Source organism: Lissotriton vulgaris, chromosome 12 (assembly GCF_964263255.1).
Source record: "Lissotriton vulgaris chromosome 12, aLisVul1.2, whole genome shotgun sequence".
NCBI lineage: Eukaryota > Metazoa > Chordata > Amphibia > Caudata > Salamandridae > Lissotriton > Lissotriton vulgaris.
In genome coordinates this window covers 113,805,196-113,818,729 of record NC_141700.1, presented here as the reverse complement: position 1 = coordinate 113,818,729, position 13,534 = coordinate 113,805,196, and the positions used below count along the sequence as shown (strand labels likewise).

The following is a 13,534-nucleotide window of genomic DNA, read 5'->3' as shown; positions in this document are numbered from 1 at the left end:
GAAAAAAGAAGGCAAAGCTGTTTCGGAGAAGGTTTGTATGCATGCTTTTGGGGTCCATTCAGGAGATGTCAATCACTGCAATGTGGAAGAATAATAAACTTATTCCAAATTGTTAAGTTCATTCCCACAGGCCTGCTATCTGCCTACATAGCTGCAGAGAGGGTTTGCACCATTCCCTCCTTATGTAGAAAAGGGGCCAAGCAATCGCCTGTGTGGATCATGTCAACACTAAATCTCCCCATTGGTAAGAAAGTTTTCTATGCTAGAACAAATGTTATCAGCTATCAAAAAATGATGTGGAGTTGCAAACCTGACCTGTTCTACAAGGTGGCGATCAGGAGTTCTCCACACTGAACTTCGCTGAAATACAATGGCGAGGTGGTCCTGAGCAGGAGACGTGTGTCTAGCACTGTAAGGTTGTGACCAAGAATAATAGGACTGGTGAAGCCTTGAACTGGAGTCCATCTACTGGACTTAGTGTTCTGCCAAATGAGGCTGCAGGAAAGAAGCAGAGTACAGGACTCAGACTGTCGCAGAAGGTTTGGGAATCATCAGTAAGACAGGGTCTCTTCGTTCAGGGAGAGATCCTTATCTAGTTACCCTTTTTGGGGAACACAAAATAAATCTCTGAAAAAAGTGACATCCAAACGCTCATGAGACCAGACTGCTATCTAGATTAACACTTTAAACTCAGCCACAAAAAGCAACCTCACTCATACACTATGTCCCTAACATTTTAACCCTGAATGATAAACAAAAGAGGAGCACATTTCATAGGTTTAGGGCAATTACTAACAAATGTATGATATATACCAATAAATGATCAGTATCGGAACACACATCCATAGTTTGAAAATTATGCATGCAACACTGACTGGTCAGCACAATCAAGTTTCCACAAATAGGATGATATCTAAAATACATTGTAACACTTTAAGAATAGTGTTAAGTACACGTTTCGAAATTCAGAACAAAAAGGTAGCACATTTACCCAATATCTGATCTCAAGGCTGATAACTTCGGTAAATGGAATATCTCCAAACATAACAGAGAAAGAGTGGACCTGTTGGAATACACAACTACAGACTACAACGTTGGTATAAACATGGGGCAGTTCCAGCCAGTGTGCAACGCTTTCTCCACCAGAATACAAAGTCTCCACACCAGTGGCAAACAAGAACCTCTTTGTGATCCAGAGTTGGGGTATCCATAGCCAACTCCCATTGCTAGGTTTGTGACCCCTACATGTGAAACTTCGACATGGAGCACACAGTACCTTTTTTGGGTGGTTTAAGTTTTGTGTTTGGATTCAATGAAGAATGCAAGCTGTGAGCATCTCAACTCCACCACAGCCTCCTCAACAGGTAGTGTTAAGGGTATGGCACAGCTGACAAGAATCAAATGGGATTTCATAGCTACCCCTAAACTACAGCTGCGACAATAGACCCATTTGCAAAGTTGTTCCAATATACTGCGTGCCAAAGAATGGTCTGATATCACTATGGATTTGGTAAAAAGTCTTTGAGATGATGTAGTGTTGTAAATAAAAGCCAACATAGAATACATCTAAGAGGAATATTAAATCATTAAAAGCACAAAATATGGCATTAGCAAGGACACAAATAAAATTGTATCTCCATCTGCCCACTTCTCAAAAAGCCAACTCTTGACTCTGTAGAGGAAAAGAAGAATTGTACCATATCAAGACTTCCTTTTCTAGAGAAAGTACTAGACAGACATCTAAAACTCCCACCTTCTACATATATAGACCAGAACGGCATTCTGGACAATACCCAGTTTGGCTTTAGGAAAGCCCATAGTACTGACGCTGCGGTGGTTGCAGTTTCAGAGGAAGTCAGGGACATACTGGAACATGGAGCACGGCTGGGTGGTTCTCATGGACATATCTGCAGTCTTTGACATGGTAAGTCACAGGATTTTGAAACGCTGGTTGATGTCCAAAGCTCTGTCTTCAAGTTACTCTGCTCCTTTTTGGGTGAAAGGGAGCAAACTGTCAATATGGGAGATTTCAGGTCCAAGTCTTTCACTGTACCCTGTGGTGTCCCGTAAGAGTTTTCATTAAGCCCCACATTATTTAATATATATGTGGCTCCTCTTTTGGGACTGATAAGGTCTTACGGCTTTTATACAGTTTCCTACGCCGATGACACCAAAATTGTCAGCACCATAAACAAAGATGTAGAAGAGGTGGCTTCTTGATTAAACAAGTGCATGAATGCAATTTACACCTAAATGAGTTCCCACTGTCAAATTAAATTCCAGAAAGACGGAGGTTCTCCTCTTTGGATGAGATACCTGCTTTTGGAACAAAAACTTGGTGGCCGCAATCCCATGGCTCTCTTCCCAGCCCAGTAGCCAAAGGGAGGAACTTGGGAAAACTTTTTTATTCAAACCTCTCTTGTAGAGATCAAACAAATAAACTTACCTCCTTGTGTTTCCTCTTTTTAAAAACTTTGAGGAAAATTCTCCCTTTCCTACCATTCGACTTGCAGAAAACAGTGGGACTACAGCAATTGGGACTACTGCAATGCCCCCTATGTTGCAGCCCAGCAGGGCATTTTGGGAAGACTTAAGAGACTGCAAAATGTAGCGGACCGAGTTCTAAAGAAGATTAATAAGTTCAACCAGTCTCCAAAGCCATGGAAGAACTTTATTGGCTACCCATCAAACAGAGAGTTGCTTTTAAGGCGCTTTGTATAGCACATAAATTACTTAATCACCATGGTAACAATTTCCTTAAAAACAAATTTCTTGGTACACTCCAAATAGATCGCTTCACTAAGCCACAGCTAAGAAAGTGTCTGTCCCTGTTCTCCACAAAGTCTTTTGTGGAGGCAGAAGCGTTCCCTTTGCTGCCTCCCGTCTCTGGAATCATATGCCACTGCACCTGAGGAATCAATCTAACTTCCTTGCTTTTAGAAAGTCACTTAAAACGTTGTTGTTTACTCTCCATTGTAGGTTTCTTTTAGGCAGGTTTCCTTCTTCATATAATAGGCACCGCCAACACGCCTTTGGGTATTTGCCCTGCGCTTTACAAAACTTAAATCAAATCCAAAACACGCGCTCGAAGTCAGGCAACAGAAAGATGACTACAAGAGAGGAGTATGTGAAGCCAAAAAGCATGCCAGGAGCACATTACTTTTCAAAAGTTGCAGACTCCCTGGTTTGATCTGGTATTCCACCTTGACACCACTGCGTTTAAGGTCCTTGGCCCCTCAACCAGTACTGAGTTTGTTCTTCGTCTAGTAACCAAACAGGCACACAAACACAACAGTGAAAAGGGCAAAAGGACTGGAGTGGAACTACTGCTTGGCAGCAATGCTCCTACCAGACTAGGTGAAAGGCTTAGGAGCCTATTTTTGTGCTTTGCTGCTCGGACATGCAAAGAGAAGCTAACAGCTTATTGCCAAGGAGCTTGATAGAACCCTCCAAGAGGTGCATAACTGAACCATATGAAGACCTGAACAAAACTCTGATGACTACCAGACCTGACACCACGACAGATGGAAAGTCCCAAGAACAGCAAGGGCATATTTGATCAGTCTCCAAGCATTACGAATATAGAACGTTTGGGGACATAATGCACACCATAAACTGCTAGTGCCTTTTGCTTTTTTAAGGTTTATCTTATATTTAACTGAACTAGTTACTTATCTGTTAAATACAGCCTTTTTGTTTTTTCTTAAGCACTCGCTGTATAATTATGTTGAGTCTCTATTTGGGTATGCGTAAGCATCTTCTCAAAAAACCTCAATCGATCCAAAACACAGCCGCCCCATTGTTGAGCAATACCCCCAAATATGATTCTATTACCAAAAGAATGTGCAGACTTCATTGGCTTCCAGTGGCCAAATGAGTTGAGTGTAAGGCCCTTTGTTTAGCTTTCAAGGCTTTGAACGACACAGGACCTTGGTCGCTCAAAAAGCTATTTGTTTGGAATCATCCACCCAGACAGACAGCCACGGTCCTCAGGGACTAAAATGAGGAAAGGTACCCAGAATAGGCACTTCGGGCTGGGGCAGTCGGAGTCTTTCCTATGGCACCGCAAAGCTGTGGAACACACTTCCAGCCAAGTTGAGAGGAGTAGTTTCTCTTACAATTTTTAGGAGAAAGTTGAAAACCTGGCTTTTGCAGAACTGAGCAATCAGGAGGATTTACGGCAGTCAAGAGCGCCAAGACACTCCTGGGTATTCGTGCGCTCAACAAATTTCATTAACAGTATACGTTTTTGTCATAGTTTGGTTGTCTGCGGCATTTGCTTGGGCCTTAGATATTCTTGTCTGTAATCTTGAAATAGGAGTATAGAAAGTACGTACAAAATCTACCACACTATGTAACACCTCAGTCTTTCTGCATACACCGCCTGGCGATCATCCGAGATCACGTTGCATTTTTACATTAATGATTTGAAGTACTTCATCTATAAACTTGATGAATAGTGACTGAACATCAAACGCTGTGTCAAATATTTTATCTTATACCTCGGACTGGAAGGTTGCATTACGTGTAGTGCCAGAGGAAAGCAGCGTTCAGAAATTGTTGGAGGTTGGTAGTAACAGTGTCCATTGAACGCATAAATGAATCATGTAGATGTCCATTTCAAAACTGCATTGGCTATTGACCAGTAGTTCTCAATAAAGAGAAAGATGTTGTTCCAAAGCAGCATCCACTTTTCACTTCCTTTATCTGGTAACACGGTCTATATAGGACTACAATGTTCTATATGGGGCGACAAAGGTCTTCAGCGTCTGGTGCCTAATGTAAATTCTACAATTTATGGCTTAAAATGTAAAAGCGAGAGGAGATATGATGCAAGGCTAAAGGGGAAAAAAGCTACTAACAGATCCAAGATGGCACCACAGAACAAACTTTCTTAGTGGCAAAAGTAGAACTAAAAACTTTACTGAGAGTGGAAAACAGACGAGAAGTACTGTTACCAACCTAACATAAGGTTGACAAACAGTTGGTAATGCACAAGGGAGGAGAGTGACACAAGACTTGAGTGCAGAGGGGTGCACTGAGGTAACAAATCCAATATTTGTAAAGTCACAAATTTCATTTATTGGCTTATTGTTCACTATAGTGCCAGCAATACTTCGAGTGGGGTAGGTAAGGAGAGGCAAAAACATTCTAAGACTTAGTCCAAAACTTAACCAGGTGGAGTTTTGATTTACAACCAAGGGGTGAAGATAATAATCAAAAAACGTAATTGCTACTGGCACAAAAGCATTTATTCAATCCAATAAAAATATCAGCTATAAAGAAAATCTGATGCAGCAGAAAACCATCCATGACAACTAAGTAATAGAGAGCGCCACCTACCAGCGTTGGTCAATTGATTCTTCTTGTCATCCCCTTCATCGTCTGAGCCAGAAGAAATCGTCTGAATATCATCACTGTCATTGCCCGCAGCAGCTTGCCCACCTGGTTTGTTCTTTGTGCCAACCTCACTGTCATCACTGCTTGACAGTGTCAACACATCCTGGGAAGTAAGTTAAATAAAGTTATTCTGTGTTCTCTCAAACTCAAGAACCTTTTAGGGTAACTGGAGGTATGTTTCATGACACCAAACAAAGTTTTGACCCTAAACTTGTGTTACAGGTAGGATAAATACAAAAGCTTTATCACCCACATGAATTTGCTATTTCCTATGCTATATGGCATAGCATTATGACAGCCATGTACAATGAAGACTAAGAAATTACGAGTCAATATGAACCACAATATTAGGCTGACATTTAAGAATGCATTTTACTTCAGTTTCATAGTGAACCAGGAATATCCAAAAATGACAAAATGATTTCTAGGAACAACAGGATGATTTCAGAAACGGATAACATTTCAAGTGTATTTCAAGTAATAGTCATATGTATAGTAAAATCAATAACTAAAGAACTTTATAGAAAGGCCAACTTGATAACTTACGATCCTAAAAAATGCCTAAGAACGATTCAAATTCATAATTTAAATTCATAGAATGTAATGTTTCGCTCACAAATTCATAAACAAGTACAAAGAACCACCAACTTCACTTACTCACCAGCACTCCTTTCCTACAGTCATGAAAAATGACAACTCTATTAACCGCGGACCATGACAAATAGAAACGTCTTATTATAACAGCGCTATTATCTTGCTTATCTTTGCCTGTATAATGTTTTTATGCCTTCCTGTATTTATCCTTAAATACTTCTAAAGACAGCTTCATAGTAATGTAATGTCTTAAGAGTTAGAGCAGAATGTGGCACTAAAAGCCAATCTCCTGAAAAACTGTAAACAAGTCGCTGTCTAACTCTTATGCGATTTCAAGTAATATAACCTAGTTTTCATTTGAGGAAAAGAAATTTAGAGTCAGCTCATAAATGGAAGATAAACCATGAGGAGTCAGTACTGGAAGGGCTGACAAGGAGGCTTGGATAATACTCACATCATTGTTGGGCTGTGAGACAGAAGAGTGTCTTCTGTTCTGGTGCATAGTGGTTTTGCTGGGTGGCCTTTTAATTCCCTCCGGTTTCACCGGAGCTGGATTGTAGCCGTACATCCTACTGCTATCCCCGACCCTGAAGAAAGAAAAGACCGTAGTTGCATGTGTAAGCAGTTAAAAATCCCATTCTTTACATTTATCTCAGCCTAGTATGTTTGAGAAGGACAAACAAGAGACAAAGAATTTGGGCAAAAAAGCCAGGAGCGATTTCTCCTCGGGCCCTCCCTATCTAGATGATCTACAAAAGACCTGAAAATGTAGATTAACCAGGTAATCTTGACACGCACATTGTGTGCATGTGCAACATGCACAGCATTTATAATGCATTACAGACATTTAAAATCAGTAAAAAAAAATTAAAAAACTATGTGCTGTGATAATCACCACAAATCTAAAGCAACTTTTGTTTGCATGGTAAACTGTATGACCTTTTTTGCACCTTAAAAATAGAAGAAAGAAGAAAATGTCTGAGGGTGGCTCTGTGCATGTGGGTTAAGAGTCTGAAAATGTTACAAGGGAAAAAAAAAAAAAACATTGAACACACCACGTTCTTCCAAGAAAAAAAAAAAGGAGGATATGACCAAGATAAATACAAGTATGAAATAAAGATGTCAGCTCCCAAAGAATGGGCATAGCTTAAATGCAACCAGAAAGAGGTAGCTTCCACTCTAAATACTCAGTGTGGGACCATTGCTTGACCCAGGATGTTACACCATCCCACGCTGTCCAGTAAATTCCCCAGTATGGGCTTTCCCGGGGGCATTCTTGAAGGTCATTTATTCATTCATTCATTCATTCCTGATTCACATCCTTGAGTTTCATAAAGTACCCTTCAGGCTGTAGTAGAAAGAGTGCACATGATAAATTTTTTAAGTCTCAGTTAAATCAAGTACACGTCTAATATGGAATAATGGCCTGCCCTCACTAACCGACAATTATGAAGCCACCACGGATGGATGGGACTTGGTTCTTCAACTAGGAGCAACACCCTCCTCCCCTGGTCTGGCGCACCCCACTGAAGCCTCCCCTGGATTATTGGCCCCTCGCCCTACTCTGATTGCCTCCTGGAACGTGGCCGGGTTGGGGATCAAGCCAATCCTGAGTGGGGGGAGATGGTGGATGGGTATGACCTTTGCCTATTTCAAGAGACCTGGTTACTATCTGTTCCCGCGAGGGTAGGTTTTGTGTCATACTTTAGAGCTGCGGTTCAGGGACCTAGGGGAAGACCCTCTGGAGGACTGTGCATCTGGGTGGCAGTCCACCTGGGATGCACAGTCAGGGTAATCGACACCAATTGTCTAGATATCCTGTGTATTACACTACATTTAAGGGGGGTCTGGTGCTGGCAGTGATTAATATCTACCTACGTCCCTTCCCCCGGCAACAAGGTCTATCTATTTTGGAGGCCTTGGAGGCTCTTCTTTCTTCCTTTCCCCCTACGTACCACAAAATCATTGGGGCAGATTTTAACTGCCACTTTGAGTCACTCTCAGGGATTTCCCCCTGTCACTTCTGAGGAAGACGAATAGTGGCTTATTCCTGAATGCTCCATGTACCCAGCAAACCGCTTGACGCCGCTGGTACTTGCTATTAATAAATTGCTCGTAGCATTCTCCTAGCATTCTCCCCAAAGGCCTGCAATGGCAGGCTCCTTCCAGATATACCAGGTGTACGTACCTATAACAAACCGGGGAAAAGCACGACAATTGATTATATCATGATCAATGTGGAATTCTGGGCTCAACTAAAATCCTTTGCTGTATCCCCAAGAATTGATAGTAACCATAATTTATTGTCACTTGAGCTACTTTGTCACCTGGGGAACCCGACTTCACAGGATACAGCTGGGACTCTTACCAATCGGCACCTACTCTTAACAGGGGGAGGTAGGCGGGTCAGGTGGGAGAGGGTGGCTCAGGCACCGGACAAGCTGGCAGAGATTTACAACCAGGTCGAAGGGGCCCTAGTTGAGGTCAGCGATACGAGGATTGGGAAATCTGGGCCCTCGTACCTCCTGGCCATCCAGTCCATCCACAACGCGCTTTTTACCTCCCTGGCTGACCTATTTACTGCTCCCGAGTCTGGGAGGGTGAGACCCCACAAGAGAGAGAATTGGTACAATAAAAAATGCAGGGAGGCAAAATCCACACTCTTAAAGGAGGTGAAACTGGGAATCCACTCGACGATTAGAAATGCACAGCAAATTTACACTAGCCTGATTCAAGCTGCCAAAGCGGAGTGGGAAGTTGACAGATGGGAGAAAATTAGAGCAGCTCTAGACGCCCGCGAGGTCAGGGCTTTCTGAAACTTGGTGCGGGGAGGCCCGGCCTTGGGGACGCCCGCAGTTGTTCCCAACCTCTGTGAAGAGGTGTGGCTTGCCCATTTTAAGCCCCTCTACTCTCTTGATCCCGAGTCACCCCTAGCGGAATCATTGGAACTAGATAGTCTGCCTGACTCAGTCCGTGCCGAGGGAGGTGCCCTAGACAGTTATCCCTGTACGATCTTGGAAGTCAAGGCGGCAATCAGGAGTCTAATACCGGGGAAGGCACCTGGTCTTGATAGGATCCCTGGGGACCTTTTTCGGCCCAAACAAGGGGTGTGGGCACCCTATATTTGCACTTTTTTCAATGCAATTATGCAGGGTCTGGCTATCCCCCCGAGCTGGCTGGGAGCGGTAATTATACCCATCCATAAGAAGGCTTCTCACCTGGACCCGGCCAGCTACCGCCCCATAAGCTTGATCAACGTCCTCCAGAAACTCTTCGCCCGAGTTCTTCTTACCAGGTTGCAGTGTTGGATGGACGACCAGCACATCTTAACCTCCATGCAGGCAGGGTTTTGGGCGGAGGGTTCTACGATCGACCAGCTGTTCAGGCTACAGCTTGTGTACTGGAGGACGGTCATTTGGGAGCGGGCAGCCTGTACTTAATATTTGTGGACCTCCGGTCCGCTTTTGACCAGGTCCGGAGGGACAAGCTCTGGAGCTATCCTAAAGGGGATGGGAGTCCCGGTCTACCTATGTGACTTCTTCAAACAGATGCACAGGGCACGTATGCTAGTGTGGGGTATGGGAGGAAGGCGCTCTTTCAACCCCATTTCCGGTGGATCGCGTAGTGAGGCAGGGGTGCGTCCGCCACGCTATTCTCCTTATTCCTTAACGGCCTGATTGCCTTTCTTTTGGGAGCTAAAGATCTTGACTCTCCAATCATAGCGGGTCGGAAAATACCGGCACTAATGTCCGCCGATGATACCCTCCTATTGTCGAAATCCTCGGGGGCATTCAGCGGACATTGGAGGCCTTTGCCAGGTTCTGTAAGGAGAGGAATCTGGAAATTAACTTCACCAAAACCAAGTATATGGTGTTTAATGTGAAACGCCCCAATTGCCCTCACCCGCACTTGGATGGCTTGGCACTGGACCGCGTGTCGATCTTTGAGTACCTGGGGGTTACCATAACTGATAGAATGGACTGGGGGCCGCAGATTGCCAAAGTCAATCTGAAGCTTGCCCAATCTTCAGGTGGCATCTTAAAAGTTTTTAATGAATCCACTCTCAAACAGGTGGGACCCCCGGTTAAAGTTTATAGAACTCAGGCGAGAGGTGGCGCACTCTATGGTGCGGACCTGTGGGGACACGTAAGTGCGGCCCCACTCTCTCTCACAGAGAACAGTTTCATGAGACGTCTCCTGAGGTTACCCCAGAGCACACCCCTCACACCTCTAAGGCTGGACCTGGGCTTGGTCCCTATTCAGGATGTTGCCACAAATCGTCCATTGTTATTCTGGAGACGACTTTGGGCCACCCCAGAACTGGAGATCTATAGGGAGGACCTACGGGACCTGTTAGCTAGCAGGGGTGCGGGGAAATATCTTGGTTAAGGCACATTCGGCACCTCTCCAAGACCTTAGGTAGGGAACACTTATGGTCCTCCCCTGAGAAGACCTGCGCTGCTTTACCTAGAAAAAGTTTGAGTAAAGCTCTGAGAGAGTATGGCCTGGCCCTTTTAGCCTCAAGTTCGTCCCAGGGTAGGTTGACCAATGCCTTCTTGGATATCAAGGCCCTCCCTATCTTTGAGAAATTCTTAGATGACATCCAGTCCCCCCTGGCCAGGAAATTGTATATCCAATTTAGGCATGGTTCACTCCCCCTAAGGGACGTCACAGTAAAGTGGTCAAAAGCCACACCCCCAGCGAGCACCTGCCCCGGATGTGAGGGAAGCAGAGAGACAGATCTGCACGTTCTGCTCTTCTGCCCCTCGTATTCTAGGCCTAGAGCCAAATGGATAGTCCTCTTCTGCAAGTCCAGGGGTCTCAGAGACTTTAGGGAGACCTATAGAATCCTCAAAACAGACACTGCATTTATGACAGTATATGCAACCTCCAAATTCTTGTTGTCTACGTGGTCCACTAGGTGTGCAATACTAAAGAAAGGCCCTCTATCTTAAGTATCCCCCACTGGGCACTTGATGCAAAAAATGGGGAGGTCCCCTCCTACTATGTATCCCGGGTACCCTGGTGGGATTTGGTACTGTACTTTTGAGATCTTCATTCTTGCACTTCTCTTTTTAATTTTTTATTACCAGTAATTTTTGTATGTTGGTCTTATGATGTATTTTAAAGTTTTTATAATGTACAAATAGCACTGTATGTAATATGTCTTTTTATGGTTTCTAACCGAAATAAAAGTGATTGACTGACTGACTGACTAATATTAAACCTTCACTCCAGACATGCAGGAGTTCACAGAAATTAGTGCAATTTCTGAAGCATCCAGAGTCTGGTTTATTAAATCATGATTCATCTTATACTTATAGGACAGTTCAGCGGATGGTGCACTGTGGAGTGTCCAACTCACTGTGTACCAGGCTCCACCACCAAAGAGAATTATATCCACTTAAGCTTCATAGACTTCTGAAGCAATCCAAAAGTCTGAGATGAGATATAGTTTTGAATGAAAAAAACATTATATATTCTATCTGTTCAGCAAAGCAGAAAATAACTTGTGGCAGCCACAGCATACAAAAAGAGTACACCGATCCTCCATGGCAAAACAAGTCTTCAGTTTCCCCAAGGTTTCACAGTGCACATTTAAAAAAAAGTATTTATTAAGGGTCTTTGTATAAGCTTTATCAAGCCACACTGGCCACTGAACATTTCACAGGTTTAATGGCAAAGAGCCTATGGATAAAATACAAGAGAAACTGTGGAAACAGAGGCAGAAATAATGTCAGACGTTTGTGGGTTGCTTTGGAAAACGCCTTCAGGTTTCAAAAGTCTGGAGATCTATCTTAAAATTGCCTTGATCAATTAAGATTCACTATCTAAAGTTCATTTTTTTTAAACGCAGTCAGGTTTCAAAAGTCTGGAGATCTTTCTTAAAATTGCCTTGAATAATTAAGATTCACCATCTAAAGTTCTTTTTTTTCGTTTTCCCTCTTGCTCTATCACTCAATGCCCTGCACCTTTACTCTTAATTCTCTCCCATTTATGTCTCTAATCAAATGAAGCACTGTTCAAATACAGATACAGATGGTAAAGCACACAGTGCATTTGAGCTTGAAAATCCATGTTTTAATATCAAACTGGATGAGAATTTTTTTTATCCATGAATATATGATGGTAAGCATATACACACCATGAGGTGGGTTGGCTTTTATGTTTAGAACCAGACTGTTCGGAGGTAGGCAGATGTTAAACTTGCTTAACATATATTATTAAGGTGTTTCTATTGTAATGTAGACGTTTGAATGAAAAGCACAAGTTACTACTTGTGTAACGATATATCTGTAAGAGACATTAGTTAGTGATAGATTCCTTACCTTGTAATATCCCCAGGCGTCAGACTGGATCCGGAAACTTTTGCGTGGCAATATCCCTGCACGTCTGTAGGCGTCGTCTGCGGCTCCGCGTCCGTCATCGGCATCGTTAGCACCTGAATGACATCGCCGGAGTACTTAGACGCCGCCCTCGCGCGCCGACGTTAGTTCTTATGCACAGCTTTTCCGCACCAGATGCGCAGAGCCATGATAGAACCAACACTGGTGCCATGAAACTAGGGCCCTGAAAGGGGAAAACCTTATCCCTAGATATTGGTTTGCAGAACGGGGAGGATGGGTGGGTCGGTAAGGAATCGATCACTAACTAATGTCTCTTACAGATATATCGTTACACAAGTAGTAACTTCTGCATCTGAAAGAGACACGTTAGTGATAGATTCCTTACCTTAGAATAGATACCCCAGCAATACCAACCCCGGTGGTGGGTCTGCGATACAATAATCGCACCAGAAAGCCCTGGAGGACGGAACGGCCAAAGAAGCCATCCCACCGGACTTGGCTGTCCAGGCAGTAGTGTCTTGCGAACGTGTGCAGCGAGGCCCACGTAGCTGCCTGACAAATGTCCTGCAAGGGGACTCCTCGGCCCAGGGCAGTAGTAGTCGCCGTGGCCCGAGTGGAGAGGGCCCTCAGCCCAACAGGAGGTTCCTTCTTAGCCAAGGAGTAACACGCTTGGATGCACAACACGATCCACTGAGAGATGGTCCGCTTGTGCACCGCCCGTCCTTTCTTAGGGCCCACGTAACCAACAAAGAGTTGGTCATCCACCTGGAACTGGCGTGTGCGATCCAGATACTAAGACCGCGCACGTTTTGGGTCCAGACGGTGGAGCCTCTCTTCCTCTTTCGAAGGATGCGGACGCGGAAAGAAGGTGGGCAAGGTGAGGGACTGCCCGATGTGAAAGGCTGTGACTACCTTGGGCAGGAAAGAGGGTTTTGTCCGCAACACAACATTGTCCAGATGGACAGAAAGGAAAGGAGGTTTTGAGGAACTCTCCTGGCAGAGGTGATGGCAACCAGGAAAGCAAATTTCAGTGTAAGAAGACGGAGAGGACAGTTATGAAGCGGCTCAAAGGGAGCGCACATCAACTAAGTTAGAACCAGGTTCAAGTCCCACTGGGGCATCACGAAAGGAACAGGAGGGAACATATGAGTGATGCCCTTTAAGAATCTGTTTACAATGGGGGACTTGAACAA

The 13,534-nt window shown here is 44.0% G+C and overlaps 1 protein-coding gene across 1 annotated transcript in view; it reads right to left on the bottom strand.

Moving 5' to 3' along the window:
- SETDB1 (SET domain bifurcated histone lysine methyltransferase 1) overlaps positions 1-6,593 on the bottom strand; it is a 34,661-nt gene extending 28,068 nt beyond the window's left edge. The window contains exons 1-2 of the mRNA XM_086947453.1: positions 6,449-6,593; positions 5,344-5,503 (exon numbers count right to left, since the gene is read on the bottom strand). Coding sequence (XP_086803579.1) covers positions 5,344-5,503; positions 6,449-6,562 — 274 coding nt within the window. The 5' untranslated portion in view covers positions 6,563-6,593. The remainder of the gene's footprint in view (positions 1-5,343; positions 5,504-6,448) is intronic.
- Between the last annotated feature and the right edge of the window lie 6,941 nt (positions 6,594-13,534).